The sequence below is a fragment of the Notechis scutatus genome, chromosome 8, assembly GCF_049901735.1.
Source record: "Notechis scutatus isolate UNSWTSFEM ecotype Mainland chromosome 8, rNotScu1.2, whole genome shotgun sequence".
Taxonomy (NCBI): domain Eukaryota; kingdom Metazoa; phylum Chordata; class Lepidosauria; order Squamata; family Elapidae; genus Notechis; species Notechis scutatus.
The window spans coordinates 1,642,800-1,661,252 of record NC_142016.1 but is presented as its reverse complement, the minus strand read 5'-3'; the positions used below and the strand labels follow the sequence as shown (position 1 = coordinate 1,661,252).

Genomic DNA, 18,453 nt, shown 5'->3' with positions numbered 1-18,453 from the left:
AAGATTTATGCCTACTTGAGATGAACAAGCAAGCTCTGCATTTCCTCCAAACTGGAAAGGATTATTTATGTGCCATTGGCTCAAGTCTCAGCTCCTGGCGTCTCTTTGGGTAAATGCCCAGCCGAGGAAGAGTCCGACGGGAGCGCTCCGGATTTCCCGATATCCTCCTCCCCGTCCATCCACCTTAGCCACGGTCTTCTCCTTCGACAGAGCACCCCACCCCACCCCACAGAAGACACCTCCAGCTTCAACTTGCCTAGCCTCCCCTCGCAGGACCCGGCAGCCTAGGTTACTCTAGGATGCGCCGGTTGGGGGATGCTGGGGGTTGAAGCCCACCCAGATTGAAGCTGAGAAATGCTGCTCTTAAGAGTAACCGCAGCAGAGCAGTCCGGTCCTAATGACGATTTTCAAATCATGGTTCAAAAGCTTTTGAGCATTTCTTTTAATAAGCAGCTTCCACACCTCTATCCCACTAGACCAGAGGTCCCAAAACTCGGCCACTTTAAGACTTGAGGACTTCAACTCCCAGTTTGCTGGCTGGAGAATTCTGGGACTTGAAGTCCACAAGTCTTAAAGTGGCCGAGTTTGGGGACCTCTGGTCTAGAAGCAACAAAATCGTGTTGTGTCTTTTGCCCAGAAACTGGATCAAGTTTTTATAGCTGGACCACCACTCATCATTTACAGCTGGGGGTGCCCAAGTCTGGCAACCTGGTTTACAGAACAAGCCAAGGCACGACCAGTTCACCTGGAAAGGGAGCGCTGTATTTCGAGACACACAGGACAACGATGCACGACAGGCCCAACTGCTCTGCTCCTCTGGCCAAGCTCTTCTTCCCTAGCCCGGAAGCGGCAGCAGCAGCAGGGGAGCAACAGCAAGGCCTCTCCCATCAGCCGCATGGAATGGAATGGAAGGCTGTGCCGGCCGTTTGGGGGAGGCAACTCCCTGCAGAGGGAAGATCAGCTGGGGGTGGGGGGTGGGTGGGGAATCTCGTTCTGCTGGATTGGACAAGCAGCAGCTTTTTGTCACCGTCACCAGTCAATGCAAGGAAGCGACCGCAACACAGACAGGCCTTGGCCGGGCTGGGAGAGGAGGCATCCCAGGGCCCGTCATTGCTGGGAGCGGGAGTCCTTCCCCACCAGGCAGAAGTCCGGAGTCCCAGCCGGTTCATGATTCCTCGGGTCAAGGGCAGCTGCGTGAAGAAGATCACTGATGGGAGGAGCAGAGGCGGGCAGGAGGGGGGCGGGGGGGGGCTCTAGCGGATGCTGCCCCCTTTCAGGGATTTGCACGTCAGGTTCCCCAGGGCAGTCATGAGGTTCTTCCCCTTCCACTGGGCCACAAAGTCCTCAGAAATCTGGAGGTCAGCCTGGGGGGAGAAAAGAGAAGACTTGCTCAAGAGTTCCTGTGCTGCCGGGGTTCTTCTCCCTGCGTCTTTCACCAAGTCCGTGGGCTCCGGAATAAACAAAGCCAACCCAACATCAAAGGTCCCCAGGCAACACACACACACACACACATAACCACCCACAGGCTACTCCTCCTCTACTCCACTCTTTCCCATTGCTACTACACCTCCTGCTGCTGGGTCCTTCTGCCTTCTATCTTCTCTGGGCTGCTTATTTTCAGAGGAAACCCCCCCCACACACACACCTGGCTGCCTCTGCTCAGTTCTGGTAGCCACCGGCTGCTGTGCTGGGGAGGCCGAGGCCTGAAGAGGGCTGGGCAACTGCAGCACAGGGACCGGACATTGTGTAGGCAGCCTGTCCTTGCAAAAGCACCAGGTTGCACCAGGTTGCAACATTTGGTTGGGATGGGAGGATTAAGCTCTAGGTGCCCCTCGGCCCTTGGCAACCTACTGAGTGATGGGGTGAGTCAGCCTGTTTTAGCCCAATTTGGGGGGGAAATCAATTGCAGGAATGTGCCGAAGAATCCTGGGCGATCTTGGGGGAGGCAAGAAATGGCCACTTAAAAGAGGGGCCTGGAGAAGCGACTGCAGTCCAGAGATTTAAGCAACTGTGAGAAAGAAACTCCAAATAACCCTGTTTAGTGTCTGTCTGACCTTCTTCCAAACATTCATCTGCTGCGTGCTGAGACTGTTTTGCCCTTGTTGCTGTTGGCCGTGGAGGTGGCCTAACTCCCTCAAGGTCATCTTCCTTCTCTCATACAATTACATTAAAGCTGCACATTGATGGCAGCTGCTGGAAGGACACCAGAGGCCACAGTAAGTCAGAGAGGCCTCCTACGTTGCTGGGATATATGCAGCTATTCTGACTCGCCACAAATAGATTCCCTTTTATAAACTTCCCTAAGTAAAGAATCAGCAAAGCACATTAGGACTAGCAGAGTGTGAATATATATATATAGAGAGAGAGAATCACAGAATCCTGGGACCTTGGAGGTCTTCCAGTCGAGACCCCTGCCCAAGGCAGGACACCTTATTCTACCCCAGGCAAACAGAGTTCAGTCTTTTCTTGAAGACCTCCAGCGACGGAGCACCCACGACCGCAGGAGGCAAAAGCTGTTCCACTGATTAATGGTTCTCAGGTCAGGCACTTTCTCCCGAGTTCCAGGTTGGATTTCCCCCTGACCGGCTTCTGCCCAGTGCCTTCAGACGCCTTAGAGAACAAGTTGACCCCCCTCTTCTCTGTGACTGTCCTCAAGGACTGGAAGACAGTTGTCACGTCACCCTTGGTCCTTCTCTTTGTTGGGCTAGACAGTTCCCTTAACTGTTTATTGTACAGTTTAGCCTCCAGCCACTAATCATTCTTCTTCGCACTCTTTTTTCCAGGGTCTCAACATCTTTTTTTACATTGTGACGACCAAAACTGGATGCAATATTCCAACAGTGGTCTTACAAGTGCAGTATAAAGCGGCACTAACACTTTGCCCGATCTTGATCCTATCCCTCTATTGATGTCTCCTAGAACTGTGTTGGCTTTTTTGGCAGCTGCAGAACTGCTAGCTTATTATACATAAGGGATTGTCCACTCTCAGTTATCTCCAATATTTAACCTAATTATTTGTTCCATCTGCTATTGAGCATCCATCAAGAATGGATCAAGGATCCAACCTCACTGTCCCTTTCTCCAGTACTAGAAATGATGTCATTAATGATGTCAGCGTGTCCCATCTCTTACACTTCCCTTTTCCTCTGAAGAGAGCAAAGAATGAATGGGCCACATAAAATGCTGAGATCCTTCAAAGGTGGCGTTTGACATCACTTGAAAGCAGGCACCGGCAGGCTGCTCTTCCAATAGGCAGCCTCCTACAGAAGCCTGAGCTCTTCCGAATGCTCTCGAGCCCTTCTGCAAAAGGTGCGCAGCACACCTGGGCAAGGGGGATTGTTCGGGTTGCTAATCCTGCTTAGGACTCTGTGCAAACCTGCACCAAACCTGCTTCTCCACTTACCTGCAACTTCTCAAATACTTTCTTCTTGGGCTTCAGCTCATCATCCGGCTGACCATTCTCAAAGCCTTCCACAAACACTCGTTCTCCAGGACAGGAGCCTGCTGGGGGGTCCAAGGGTTCTGCTTGGCAGGGATCTCCAGAACTGAGGCAACAGAGAAAGGAGGCATCCATGGGAGAACAGGAGCGCCGCCACCTGCCAGGGGCTTCTGGGAAGAGGCGCCACCTAAGCCCCAGCTCTTCCACCCTGCCCCACTTCCTCTGCCAACCTGAAAGCACAGAGCAGCATGGCCTGGGACTCCACTCCCCGCATCTTCTGGGGCCTCATATTGCACACCAGCACCACCAGCCTGTCCTGCAGCTCTTCCTTGGGCACAAAGGCCACCAGGCCACTGACCACCGTACGAGGTTCAGCCTCCCCCAGGTCAATCTTCTCCACATACAGAGCATCAGCATCGGGATGCTGTAGGCATCAAATGGGAACATCAGGGGGCTAGCCGAGAGGCTTTAAGGGTGGGCCTCCAGTGGGACAGACGTAACTGTAGCAGCACCCACCCAAAGCACCTCACCTTTTCCACACTGAGCACTTTGCCAACCCGGAGATCCACTCGAGACGGGACCACTTCCTCAGCGTCGGAGTTCTTTGTGGAGCCTTTCATGGCAGATTCTGCAAGTAGATAGCAGAGAAAAGAAAGGTTTCCATCAGAGAGCTGGGTTGCAGGTGTGGCCTTACTGAAGTTTTATACAGCGCTACTACTACTTCATGTGATTTTGATTCTATGCCTCTTCTTTACACAACCAAGGATTGTATTAGTTTTGGTTGCTGCCGCACATATATTCTGCTCATATTCAACTGATCATCCACTAGAACTCCAAGGTCTCTGTTCGGTATTACTGTTTTTGAGCCAGGTTTCACCTAATCTATACTTGTACCTTTGGTTTTTCCTATCTAGGTGTAAAACCTCGCTTTTCTCCACATTAAATTAGATTTTGTTGGATAGGGCTCATTGTTCAAGTCTGTCAAGATCTTTTTGGATCCTGAGCTTGTCTTCTGGGGTGTTGGCTATTCATCTGCAAATTTGATGAGTTCCCCTTCTATTCCCTCATCTAAGTCATTTATGAAGCTACTGAGGAGTCCTGGGTCTGAGATGGAACCTTGTGATTCCCTACTGCTGACTTCTCTCCATGTAGATCCCAAAGGTATTTTTTCAACAGGCAACTGGACTTTGTTTTGCTTTTAAGACGTTTCGCTTCTCATCTAAGAAGTTTCTTTAACTCTGACTAGATGGTGGGAAAGGAAGGATCTATACTCCTTACAGGCAGTTGGTCATTTGCATTCTTTTAGTAAGTTGTTTTTAAAATATATTTTTATTATATACATATAGTTATATCGAACACAGTGTGGCTATCCTGGCATTTCCTCCGCCATGCACACCAAAGCGAAAGACAAATAACATATACACTACTTATACATTGCTAGTCTTGTACAATTATTTTTGACCAACCTAGTCATTCTAATACATATATAATCTCTCATTCTGGGTCTACTTAGCCCAGTTATTTTGTGTTCCGACTACCTTAGAAAGTTGTTGAGGCCCCTTGGAGGTCTATCTGTGTCTTCAGGGTAACCTGCATAGCACAAATGGGTGTGGGGCTTTCTTGGAACTGCCGAAAGGACTCTGTTGTAGCCTGGAGACAGAGGGTGTTGTATCCCTCCCCCACTGTTGAGACACAATTTTTACATAGATGGCCTCTTTGACCTCCCCCTTTCGAACCAGTAGTCCTCTCTGTGTCCAAAATGTGGACAACCATGACCTGGATGACTGAGAATTTCCATAAACACTCCATGTAGATGTGGTACCATGAAGGATGACTTGAGTACGGTTTGTCAGCCAGTTACAAATCTACCTGGTGGTGATGCACATGGTTCTAGTTTACCAAACAGTAGGTTGTCTAATTCTAGTTGATTCAAGAATTTAAAGATTTGGTACAAATTAACGATTGAAATGAATCAGCTTTTTTTTTTAAAAAAAATAATTTAATTGATTTTACAATTAAAACAAACCAACAACACATACATAAATGAAAGAGAGAAAAAGAAGAAAGGGAGAAGAAAATAAAAAGAAAAAAATAGAAAACAATTAAAAACATTCTCATCTTCAACAGTTTGTAAAACCTCTTTTTTATCCTTATTTTATGCCATATACACACACCTAATCCTTACATATATCTGTCTATCACTACTATGGATTTATCCTATCCTCTTTTGCCTTTTAGTGTGAAGTCTATCTTTGGTCTATCCATTTGTACCAGCAGTTCCAGCTGTTGTAGTATATTGAAGTGTCTTTATTTTTTAATGCCAAAGTTAATTTGTCCATTTCTGCACAACTTGAAATTTTTTGAATGATCATCTCCTCTGATGGAACATGAGGTTGTTTCCAACATTGTGCAAAAGCCAATCTGGCCGCTGTCAAAATGTGTATTATTATATATTTCACTTTTTTTCATATTTGTTTATCAAAGATCCCTAACAGAAAGGACTCTGGTTTGAATTCGATCTGTTCTCTTGTCATTTCTTCCAGCCAATTTCTAATTTTCTGCCAATATTTTTGAGCTACTGTACAGGACCACCACATATGGAAAAAAGTTCCCTCTTTTTTTTTTTTTTGCATTTCCAGCAATTCGGACGCATATTGGGGTGCATCTTCGCTAATCTCGAAGGAGGAAGGTGCCATCTATAAAACATTTTATAGGTGTTTTCTTTGTATGCTACCGATTTTGTAATTTTATTATTTCTACCCCAGACCTTTTCCCATTCTGTTATGGTGATGCTACGTCCTATATTCCTACTCCCGGCTATCATGTTCCCTTTTACAATTTCTTCTTCTAATTCTACTTCTAATAAATAATTATAAAATTTTGTTATTTTTTTTTTGCCTGATCCTAATAAAATTTTATCTAATTGCTGGAGTTTATTGTTAATTCCAAATTCTTTCTTGTCCTGTTTATATCTACTTTGAATTTGAAGATATGCCCACTGATCAATTTTTAGTCCCCACTCTTGAAGTTCTTGCCGCAATTTCAAATTTCCTTGTGTATCCAATAGATCCTTATATTTAATCATTTTAGAGATATCCAGATTATTTGGGTGAATCATCGCCTCTATTGTTGAAATCCAAATTGGCATTTTTAAATTGTGTTTTTTTCCGTATTTTCTTCCAATTAGTTAATAATGAGTCTCTGATTAGGTGTCTGTGAAAATATTTCTGGCTAGTTTTCCCTACATCCCATAAAAAGCATGCCACCCCCTCTGCAAGTCATGGCCTTCTAAGAATAAAATTCTCTTATTGGTTAAATTCACCCATTCCTTCAACCATACTAAAGAGGCTGCACTATAATACAACTCCCAATTTGGAAGTGCCAGCCCTCCCCTGCTCTTCATATCCTGCATTGCCTTTACATTTATTCTAGGTTTTTTCCCTTGCCAGATAAATTTTACAGTTATTTTATTAAGTTCTTCAAAAAAAAAATTGTGTACTTTAATTGGGATCGTCTGAAATATATATAGGAATTTTGGAAGAATATTCATTTTAATAGCAACAATCCTGCCTAATAATGAAAGTTGCAGCTTGCTCCATGTTTCTAAATCCTTCTTTACCTGTTGCATCAATTTATCATAATTATTTTCCTTAAGTGTCTTACAATGTGCTGTCAACCATATTCCTAAGTATTTAACTTTCTTTATCACTTGTATTCCCATAACTTCTTCTAGTTCTATTTTCTGTTTTTCTGTTAAATTTTTAGTCATTAATTTTGTTTTCTTCCTATTAAGTCCTGCTACTGCTCCAAATTGTTCTAATTCATTCATCAATTTATGTCCTCTTTCTATTGGTTCCTCAATGAAAAATATATCATCCACAAACGCTTGCAACTTATATTCTTCTTTCTTAACCTTTAATCCTTTTATATCTGGGTTCTGTCTAATTCGCATTAGTAATGCTTCTAATGATAATATGAAGAGCAGAGGTGAGAGTGGGCAGCCCTGTCTGACTCCTTTTTCTATTTTTATTGGGCGGGTATATTCCCCGTTTATTATAATATTAGCCTGTTGTGTATCATAAATGGTTGTTATAATATTTTCAAATTTGGTGCCTACATTCATATTATAATGTTTTTGGGTTAAAAATTGCCAATTTAAATTATCGAAGGCCTTCTCTGCATCTAAAAACATAAGTGCAATTTGTTTTTCAGGGTGGGCTTCGTAAAATTCTGAGATATCTAGTACTATTCTTAAGTTGTTCCTAATTTGTCTGGTCGGGAGAAATCCATTTTGATCTTCATATATATGCTCATTTAACATTCTTTTTAGTCTACTTGCTATAATAGAAGTGAATATTTTGTAATCAGTATTTAACAGTGAAATTGGCCTATAATTTTGTATATATCGGGGATCCGAATCCTCCTTTGGGATCAGCGAAATCAATGCCCCCCTCCATGAGTCCGGCATCCTGGCTGCCAATAAGACGTCATTAAAAACTTCCACCATAAGAGGTTCTATTTGTTCTGTTATTGCCTTGTACAGCTCCCCTGGAATCCCATCTGGTTCCGGGGATTTATTGTTTTTCTGGTTCTCTATTGCTGATTTCAATTCAAACCAAGTAGTCTTTGTTTAATAATTCTTCCATTTCTTCCCCAATTGCTTTATCCTTCACTTCATCTAAATAGTTTCTTATTCTATCTTCATTAACTTCTTCCTTTTTATATAACTCTTCAAAATACTTATGGGCAATTTCTTTTTTCTGTTCTATCTCTTGTTGTATATCTCCCTTTCCAGCTGGTAAATCAATCTTTTTTCTTTCTTTTTTTTTTAAAGTCTGTATGATAGCCATCTCCCTGGCTTATTAGCATGCTCAAAATAAGTTTGTCTAGTTGTATTCAAATTTATAATCATTCTCTCTTGTTCAATTCAATTCAATTTATGTTTAGTTATTATTATCTGATTTTGCAATTTTGACTCCTTTGGGGTACTCTGTAATTGAGTTTCTAATTCCTTAATTTTTTGTTGTAATTTGTTTTGCTGGGCGTATTTTTCCTTATTCCTCTTGGCGTTATAAGAGATTGTTATACCTCTTATTACTGCCTTCATTGTATCCCAAATGTTTTGTTTTGTAGTTGCTCCATTATCATTTTCCTTTAAGAAATAATTTAATTCCTCCTTGAGTTTGTTGGTGTATTCTTTTTCTCTTATTAACTGAGTATTTAACGTCCATCTTTTCTTGGGTTTTTCCCTACCCTTCCATATTATCTGAATTGGATTGTGATCTGCCCATTCATTAGGTAAAATTTCAATCCCTTTTATCTCATTTGCTATTTCCACATTCATCCATGCCATATCAATTCGTGTCCATATTTGATGAGGATTTGAATAGAATGTAAATTGTTTTTTCTTGGGATGTAATCTTCTCCATATATCAATCAAATTTAACTCCTTCATCATTTCCATACATATCTTGGGAAGCTCTCTTTTCCCCCCTTTGTTCTTCCCCCCCGTTACTGTGGTCTTTTTGATAATCAGCAATAGAATTAAAGTCTCCTATGATACAAATATTTCTTTTTTCCAATCCTACTATTTTTCCATAAAGATGCTTAAAAAACTCTTTTTGATCTCCGTTCGGGGCGTAGATTACCACGAAGAGAATTGGGATGGCATTAATCCAGATCTGCAAAACCAGAGTTCTTCCCTCATAATCCGACCATATTAAATCTGCTTTCAAATCCTCTTTAACATATACTGCAATCCCTTTCTTTTTCCCATGTCTGCTGGTGCGGTAAATAGCTTCCCTAATTTCGGACATTCTAGGTATTTTTCATCTGTTTTCTTTATATGAGTTTCTTGTAGGCATATTATATCAGCATTTTGTTTGATTAGTTTAGCTATTATCCTTTTCCTTTTTATCGAGTTTAAACCATTTATATTAATTGATAGTAGTTTCTTTTCTTCTTCCATTTAATTAATTCTTCTTCCATTTAATTAGTTTCGCTCTTTGTCTTGTAATGGCTCCGGTCGCTCCTTGTGCCTGAAGATGTGTCCTACTTTCTTCTCTCTCCTGATGTAGATGAGTATTTCCTTGATTTCCTAAAGTTCCATCTCTGTTCTTATGATAGCCTTGATCTTCCTGGGAGTTTGTTTCCAGTTCCTCCTTACTGCTCTGGTCTTCCAGACCTACCAATCGCTCATAAAATTCCTGGGCCTTTTCCATGGAGTCTATTTTAATTTTCCTTTCGTTCCAAAAAACTAACATCCCCTCTGGGATTAGCCATTTAAATACGATTCTTTTCTGATTTAGGTAAGCTGCTAAGAACTTGTAGTCTCGTCTTTGTTCTCTTACTCTTCTTGGTATTTGTTTGAGAATCAAGACTTCTTTACCTTTATACGTGATTGTTTCATCTCTTGACATCCTATATATGATATCCCGGACACTCCTTCTCGCAAATCGTATATGGACTTCTCTTGGGCATTTATGGCGTCTCGCATAATTAGTGCTAATCCTGTAAACTTCATCAAACTCCCTTAAGATGTCATCTTTATCCTTTTCCAATAGTCCAGCCAGTATTCCCGCCATTAGTTGTTCCAGGTCTTCTTCTTTGGATTCCACTACATTTTGGAATCTCAAGTATGTAGCAGCCTTGTCCATCTCTAGGTAGACCAGTGAGTCCTCCATTTCTTTACTCACATTCTTTAATTCTTCATCTACCCTTTCTAATTTCCTTTCGGTTCGTTCAGTCCTTTTCTCTACCTCTTTTATTGTTGCTTCATTTTTCTCCAAGGCCTGCTGTAATAATCCAACTTTGTCCTCTACTTTGGAGATATCCACTTTCATTTCTGCTTTTAATTTCCCCACCTCCTCTTTTAGTTCATTGATATCTGCTCTCGTCTCGTTATGGCTTTTCATCATTGTTTCTTTCAGCTTCGTCATCGATTCCTGTAAAGTCAGCAAAATTGATTGGATGTTGGCATTCGAGATGTTAGCTTCTTTCTCCACTGGTAATGTTTCTTCTATGGTTTTTTGTGCCATGGGCGAAGCTGTTGCCGACGTAGTTGTTAACGTCAGGGTGACCTTTCTTCCAGTTTTCAGAGCTGTAGTAGTTGTGGAAATCATTTCTTTTAAGATTTGTTTCTGTTGTACTATATTAATTATATTATCCCAAATTAACATTCAGTGATAGAATCTCTGTATTAGGATTGACCGGTATCTAATTACTTAATCTATCTATCTGCTAGATAGCTGTGCTCTTAACTGGTTACTGGAGTATAAGTACTTATATATAAAAATATTATCACTGTATTATTTTAAATCCAAATTCTAAATCACATATATAATTTTGTAAGGTCTATGCTCAGCCTCTATACATAACTTCATGCATGAAGTTATGTATAGAGGCTGAGCATAGACCTTACAAAATTATATATGTGATTTAGAATTTGGATTTAAAATAATACAGTGATAATATTTTTAACTATATTTAAATATTATAAATAAATATGTGTATTTATCTAACCTTATTTTAAATATTCTTAAACACAAACAGTATTACATTCGTCCCCAAGTGGATTAATTGTGATCACACAATAAATTATAATATTAATACATAAAATCCTATACTTAATAAAATAATACTTAATGTTCTTACTATTTTCCCTATATATCTAATCAAAGTATTCTAATCACTATTATTAATAAATCAATTAATTCAATTATTTAACAATCAGTTACAACAATCAATTTTCCTTTCCCCAGTATGCATATTTATAATCATAAAGAGAGAATAAAGAAGGAGAGATAGTTCATCATAGCGCCAGATGGTGAGGGAAAAAGAAGAAAAAAAATTTGAGCAAATGTATACAGAAAAAAGGGAGTAAAAAAAGGGGGAAAAGGAATTTTGAAGTAAGTTTTTAGCTTTCCGTCTCTAAGTTTGAGAGCTTTCACTCCAAACGCACCGGAAGTGGGGAGGTAAAAAATGCTGAGTAGTGACTGCAATTACACGGTATCTCCACACATTCGGAAGCTTCCACTTTTACTTTTTGTCTTAGCGTTCCTAAGTTCAATTTTCCTGATTTTCTTCAGATGGAACCACCTCAATTAGATCAGTATGCTCCCTAAAGGGCTGTTAAGTGGTTTATATCAGTTATATTGTTACGATAGGGTTTCTCAGTATCGCCTGTGGCGTCACACTGTCTCTGTTCCATCAGCTCTGATCTTCTTCCCGTCTCCGCTTTAATAAAGTCTTTCAGAATAAAAATCAAATGAGATAGTCCAAATCCTCCACAACTTCCAGGCACCTTCCAGCCGCTAGTCTCCCAACCTCGTAAACTTCCCTTTTTACTCGTTATTGTCCTCTCTCTCTCTTCTGTCTGCCAAGCCCTTTCACTTTTACTTGCCTCACATCCGCTTTTTGGCCACTTTTTTTTTAGGGCTCCGGACAGACACTTGTAACAGCCTTATAAACGTCTATGGCATTCCAATCCTTCTCTCCACCGCTAATTTTCTTTGCCACACTCTTCCCCAATGATCTCACAAACTGTCACTCGCTTCTTTACATCGGTGGCAGTCCGGACTTCGGAGCCGCCATTTATAGGGGGCTGTTTCTTGCTCGTTGGGCTCTGGAGGGCTCCTCTTCGCTGCAGGGGGGTTGCCTTCCCCACACTGCTACCCGAGTCTCCCCCACGCCGGCACGAATCTCTCCGGGACTCGTGCACCCTCAAAGGATCGCGCCAACCGCAAAGAGAGATTAACTGAAACCACAGACGGGCTTCTGCACCTCTGTTCGTCCTTGCCTTGCCACCCGAAATGAATCAGCTTCTAAATGACAACTTTTCACAGTCCTAGCAAACTTCTTAATCTCTCCTACAAAGCTTGGGTTAATAGAATGCCTAAAGATTAAAGCCAGGTTTAAAAATATATATTTTTTTGCTCTCTTACAGCATGCTACTTTAATCTGTCACCCTGCTGGCTTGAGCTGGAAGGCTTACAAGAAAATTGACACACCTTACAATCTTTGGTAGAAACATTCTTTTGATCCAAAGCTTTGGGGAAAAGGGGGAAACCCACTGAATAATATTCTACAACAAATCCTGCTGTTGGTACATTGTACAATATTCCCAACACCTGTACCTATACACTAATACAATATATAAATGGATTCAATTCCTGTTGCCACTAGGTTATTACAAAACCGTAAGCATCTCTTTCTTTCGATCAGTGGAAGATACCTTTGTCTGATATATGAACACAATAAAGAACTTTAAAAGATTAAGGATAAACACAAATAATTTTTATTCTCAGTTGCTTTTCCTTGGTATGGTTGGTATGCTTTCTTGCTTGCTTTTGATTTTCTGACTTCAAATGAATGAAGCTATGGAATACATCTTATTATCGCTCACAGGCCGATTCCTGAGTGCTGCGCCCAACGAGCCTCATCCCACATGTTGTATACAATCCCAGCCAGGAAAGGCCAGAGATGCAAGAGATGCAAGCTTGGGGTGAAAGCCTCAATACAGCCAGCCAGGCCCTTCTCCTCCCCAGTGCCACTGGCCTGGTTGTCCAGTCCATCCACAATAAATGGCTCATTTAAAAAACTGCTCAGGGGGCTGCTGGGAGCTTGCCAGAGAAGCCCCTGTATGGCTCCAACCAGCCACCTTTTCTCGCGGAGGGCTCTGCACTGCAGATGAGCTGTTCTGTGCAGGCCGTGGGGGGAATGGGGCAAAGCAGAAATGGAGAATGCGAAGAAAAACAGAGAAAATGTGGGAGATCTGGGAGGTGGTTCTAAGCCCCAACCTCAGCTTGCATCTCACCCACTAGGCACGTGGCAGGCCAGCCCAGATGGAGCGCCCCTCACCCCCCGCATTCCCGTGGCCCTTACTTGTTTTGGAGGGATCAGGATATGCACAGCTGGCAAGTTTCTTCATTTGTGAGCTGTTGAACTTTTCTCTGATAGGATCCAGGAGCTTATTCAAGGCCACCTCTATGGAACTCTTCAAGTCTCCCGGATGGATAACCTAATCACAAGATCAAAGCAGCAGAACACACTAGGCATGTAGATAGAACAACAGTAAAATAGCATTATAAAAATAAACAATGACAAAGGAACACAATGAGGATACACCAACCCAAAAGATGGATGGGTGGAGAGCAGAGAGCAAGGGGGGGGGAAGGCGGACCCTGCCGTCCACCCAGCAGCCTCCTCCAGCGTGGGACTCCCCCGTTGGGTGCCCAGACCAATCGGCAGAGCCAGGTCTTCAGGCTCCTCTGGAAGGTCTTGCCTTAGAGGGCAGGGTGGTCCACAGAGAGGCGCTGCGGCAGAGAAGGCTCTGCCTCTGGATCCTGCTAGTCAGACTTCTTTGACTGACGGGATCCAGAGTCGGCACTCTCTGCCAGCACAAGTAGGGAGGGCTTGTCCTAGGGGGCCGAGGCAGCTCCTCAGCATGCCTGAGTCCATCATGCCTTTAGGGGCTCTAAAGTAAAGCACCGCACATTTTCTTCCTGGATGCAGGGGAGGAGACCAGGGTTTGCAAAGCTAAAGCAAGCAGCCGCAGCCCTTCTGGCCCGGGAGCCTTTCCGCTAATTACCTGCTCAGCAAAGTCCTTCTCGAGATCCCCATAGCTTGTGTAGGTTTTATTTCCTCCCCACTTCTCATCTCTAAGGATCACAAACTCTACAAAAAAGAGAAGGTGTCTGTTAAACAAGAGCTCAGACACACCCGTAAGCCCACATTTAGCACTCACAATCCTCAAATATTCTTTTGGGTAGGATGATGCTGGGCATCACAATGACCTACAAAGACCTCACTTGATGCCCACTTGACTCCGTACTTCACCTGACTCCAGGCCAAACAGGTTCTTCACCCACCAGGCCCAAAGGATGCAAAGTTCATTTCAGAGCCCTGGGAGCTAGGCCAAACCTCACAGGCTGCTCACTTGAGGAAGATGGTCGATAAATCAGAAAAGAAACCAAGACAGGCAGCGGAATGGAAAATAATTTCAGTGAGGGAGGAGGGAAGAACCTGTGCGGCCTGGACAGAGGAGCTACAATTAGCAGGTAACAGCACTTCCTGAAGCACTGAAGAGCAAGAAGACTCACCTTTCCATGGGGTCCTTGGTGCTCTCCGAGTTTGTTTTCTTGCAGACGTTTCATTAACCAAACTAGGCAACGTCATCAGCACCATCGGTTACCTAGTTTGGTCATGAATTCTGCAAGGAAACAACCAAGCTCAGGGAGCACCAAGGACCCCACAGGTCAGCCCTGAACAACAAACGTTCTCTCCTATTGGCACTTCATTGCTGTCAGTCTCACAACAAGAACTATACTAAAAGCCAAAATTACAAGGAGGTAGATTTTGACTGAATGAGCAACATGGCAGATGGACTCTCCCACAGAAACCCCTTGCTTGGCCACCACTCACTTCTTTTGCCACTGTAAAGAAACTCTCCCCCCGCTTCAGGATCCCGGAATACATCCTTCCGTTTTGCTGCTGCTTAGGATTCCTATTTCAGCTGGTAAAAAGGCATGAATTGGGTAGGAGGAAAAGAGTCTCTGGGCTTCTCCCTTTGCTTCTCTTGCCTACCAAGGCCAGTGCTGCCCTCTGGCCTTTGGCCACTTGGGACCCTCACCTGATCTGAGGGGGAAGAGCACATGCTTGATGAAGGACAAGACCCCGTTGTTCTCCACGTTCCCTGGCTCGCAAAAAGCCTTCTTGAGCTTCTTTTTTACATCCTCTTTTCGATCCAAGAGATCGATCTTAGATTCCTAAAAAAGGGAGAAAAAGAGATGCATGCTGGCTGGGGAATTCTGGGAATTGGCCCACCCATTTAAAAATTCCCAAGGATCAGAAACCCTGGATTAGAGTTAATACCACGCGTATAGTATCGACCCCTTGATATTCATTGAATCATTTAATACCACTCCCCAACCTTTTCTTTTGGTTATAGTTTCACTAAGCGTGTGAACAATCGGGTAGAATCCCAAGCACCCACCTGCCAGGTTGTGCTGCAGGTCTATTCCTGCCACTGACCATGGCAGTTTTTGGGCCACATTTTGGGCACCATCAGATACAATGGATTTAAAAAGCAGCCACTGAACCAGGTGGATACCACTGCTATGTAAGAATCCATCCAATGTATTCAGACAAACTTTTCTAGAAAATCGAGGCTGTTCATTTGAGGTTAGCAAAATCATCCCACTGTTTTGTTGAAACAGGGTTTTGGACGCTGGTTTCTTCTTCATTTTTTCAAGTGTTCTATTTCCTTCCTCATTTTCTTTCTTCAATATACTTATCTAATTTTACCTGATTTATGAATCCCCTTCCTGTACACCAGAGGTCTCCAAACTTGGCAACTTCAACTCAGTCCACAAGTCTTAAAGTTGCCAAGCTTGGGGACCCCTGCTTGATTATAGACCCAGCTGGATTCATTGCCTGCTCTATGAGCACAGCTGCACGTCCCTGAAAGGGCTGCCCCAGGAGAGACACCCCCCCCCCCCCGCAGGCAGGCAGGGGTGTTGGAGACCCACCTCTTCCGAAGAGCTCATTTTGCTGCCTGTCAATCCAGGCACCATGGGGTTCATCAGATGGATGCGCTTCGTGTAGCCCAGGGACGGGAGGTACTACACCAGGGAGAAAAAAACACACACACACACGTGTCACACACAGACAATTCAGGTGTCACGGTTCCGAGCTCCGAGCTAGGGAAGGAGGAGCCATTGCATCTCCGGCGTTTCCGCAGCGTTTGCTGCTCCTCCTTCATTCTGCACAGATCTCTGCTTCCGCTGCTCTGCCACACGCCCTCTCCCCGGGTCCTACCATCATTCCCTTCATGACAGGCGACCTGGTTTAACCCCCTCCCAGGGCTTAAACACCCTTCTCACCGGGGCTCCCCTCCCCCCCGGTGTGTGGCAACCCCAAAATGGCACGCAGGAACCCTCAGCCAGCTCAGTTTTGGAAGTTGACATCAGGAGGCTGAGAGGAAGAGATGCGGCCTTGCGGGTGAAGAGACACAAGCAACTCCTCAAAGAAGGGGGCTGAAGGGGCGTCACAGGCCAAGCAGTCAGAGCCGCCTGTGGATCGGCCATTGAAGCGGCTATTTTATTGCTGATCACCTATCTTAGAAGATTGCCTGCCTTCCCTTGAGAAATGGCCGGCGGGAGACCTAAAGGTCTGGCCTCAAAGGTTCCTTCCCCTAAGCTGGGTTGCTTCTTTCCTCTCCCTAGAGGGACTCCCTCCCCTTCGGCCAGCGGTTCCACCACACCTGGAGAGGAATTGCCAAAAAGATTCCCCTTCCTGACGGAAGCCTGAGCCTGGTGGGCCATGTTCAAGTCCCTCAGTGGGCAGGGACAGCACCCCAGGAGGTTGTGCTCCACCCTTGTGGGCAGGCAAGAGCTCCTGGAGAATACCTTGGTCCAGCCACGGGACACCAGGTTACAACCAAAGGCAACAGGACTGAGAAGGGGCACGCCTCTACTCCCACCTTTTCTGCAAAAGTGAAAATTTTTCTCTGATCCACTCCTCCAAACTGTGCGTCAACTTTCAGGTACTCTTCATCCAATGCCTGCAGCAAGAGCAAGAAAAAAGGACACTCCTTAGGGACGTACTGACTTTAACGGAGCGCTCCCCATTTTTCCTTCAGGAGATACGTGCAAGGGCCATAACTGAGAGGCAACGAGCTCCAGAAGCTAACCGGGAAGAAACGAGTGTCTTTGTTCAACCACAATTAATGTCCTACTTTTAGGCAGCCTGCTGGTTTTTAGTCTGTGGAAAATTTGCAAATGAAACTCAGCTTGGAAATTAATTCATGTATACCTCAAAAGGGTATGTTGCTCCTCAAATACTGAGATTATGAAAGTCCAAGGCTGAATCACTTCTAATAGACTTAAACCCAGAGTGTTTCCGCTCCTCTTTTGCTCCATACGTGCCGAGCCCTGTACACCCACTATACATCCAGACTGTGCTTTTAAAAAGATAAACAGTTGGCTAAACACATGGATGTCTCTTTCTATCTTCCAGGAACTGCAGTGGGTCCTTGAATGTTACTCTACCTGCAGCCCAGGGTAGAGAAGACCACTGAGGAGGGGATGCTCCACTTGTTTCACTACTTCTGCGCCAGCTTTCTTGGCATCATGCTGGGTGACCACAGAGGACAGTCGATAGACATCCAGGGTGTATTCCCTGGGCAGAGAGAAGGCAAGTGGTCAGTGTGATAAAATGTTCTTCCTTTGCCAAAGATGCAAATGGTCTCTGTGTGGCTCTGCTCTTGAAGACTATTCAGAAGTCTCAATGGGTCCAATATTAATAAATTAATTTTATATAGCTGCCATCTCATACTTTTGACTTTGGGCAGCACACACAATTAAAAGAACAAGAAAAAAACAATCTAATAATTAAAAAAATCAAAGTATAATTCAAACAGAACTGTAGTAACAAAAACAGGAGAATATAGTAACAAGAACAAAAAACCAATGGGATACCATAAACAGTATTGGGCAAGCCTTGGTGTGCCCAAGTAACCCCTCTGCTTCACCAACTGCATAGGCTACCAGTTTGCTTCTGGGTGTGGTCCAGTCGTCCCCCTAAGCAGTGGCAGAGGGTCTTCTGCCCTGAGGGATCCCATCTGTATCCCACTGTATCAGCCCAGCCAGGCAGCCCAACAGGGTTGCCACATCTGGATTCCATCAATTGAACAATAGCCTCTGTTTGGAACCTGAAATGCACCTTCCCTGTAGCAGCACCTGCCCTCTGGAATGAGCTTCCCCTCCTCTGGAGGGCCCCACCTTTCACCCAGGCCCTTGGTGAGGGAGATCGAGACTCCTACCCAATCCATGCCACCTCTTGGTCATGCTTGGCATCTTTCATCCACCTTTTAGGTTTCGTTGATTTTTGTTATAAACAGCCCAGAGTCATTGGGAGCCATATATGCAAGTATATTGAACAGTAGTAATTTTTTTAAAAATCTGTCTTTGGCATCAGAGTCTATTTTTTCCCAGGACTTCTCCTGGCAGAAAGAG

At 43.9% G+C, this 18,453-nt stretch overlaps 1 protein-coding gene across 2 annotated transcripts in view; it reads right to left on the bottom strand.

Annotated features, from left to right (window-relative positions):
• Positions 1 to 740: 740 nt before the first annotated feature.
• Positions 741 to 18,453, bottom strand: part of YARS1 (tyrosyl-tRNA synthetase 1) — a 20,632-nt gene continuing 2,919 nt past the window's right edge. For both annotated transcript variants that reach the window (XM_026673730.2, XM_087970256.1), the window contains exons 5-14: positions 17,488 to 17,617; positions 16,920 to 17,000; positions 15,967 to 16,059; positions 15,069 to 15,204; positions 14,028 to 14,113; positions 13,322 to 13,457; positions 3,970 to 4,067; positions 3,670 to 3,863; positions 3,404 to 3,545; positions 741 to 1,364 (exon numbers count right to left, since the gene is read on the bottom strand). In XM_026673730.2, the coding sequence (XP_026529515.1) occupies positions 1,254 to 1,364; positions 3,404 to 3,545; positions 3,670 to 3,863; positions 3,970 to 4,067; positions 13,322 to 13,457; positions 14,028 to 14,113; positions 15,069 to 15,204; positions 15,967 to 16,059; positions 16,920 to 17,000; positions 17,488 to 17,617 (1,207 nt within the window). In that variant the 3' untranslated portion in view covers positions 741 to 1,253. The remainder of the gene's footprint in view (positions 1,365 to 3,403; positions 3,546 to 3,669; positions 3,864 to 3,969; positions 4,068 to 13,321; positions 13,458 to 14,027; positions 14,114 to 15,068; positions 15,205 to 15,966; positions 16,060 to 16,919; positions 17,001 to 17,487; positions 17,618 to 18,453) is intronic.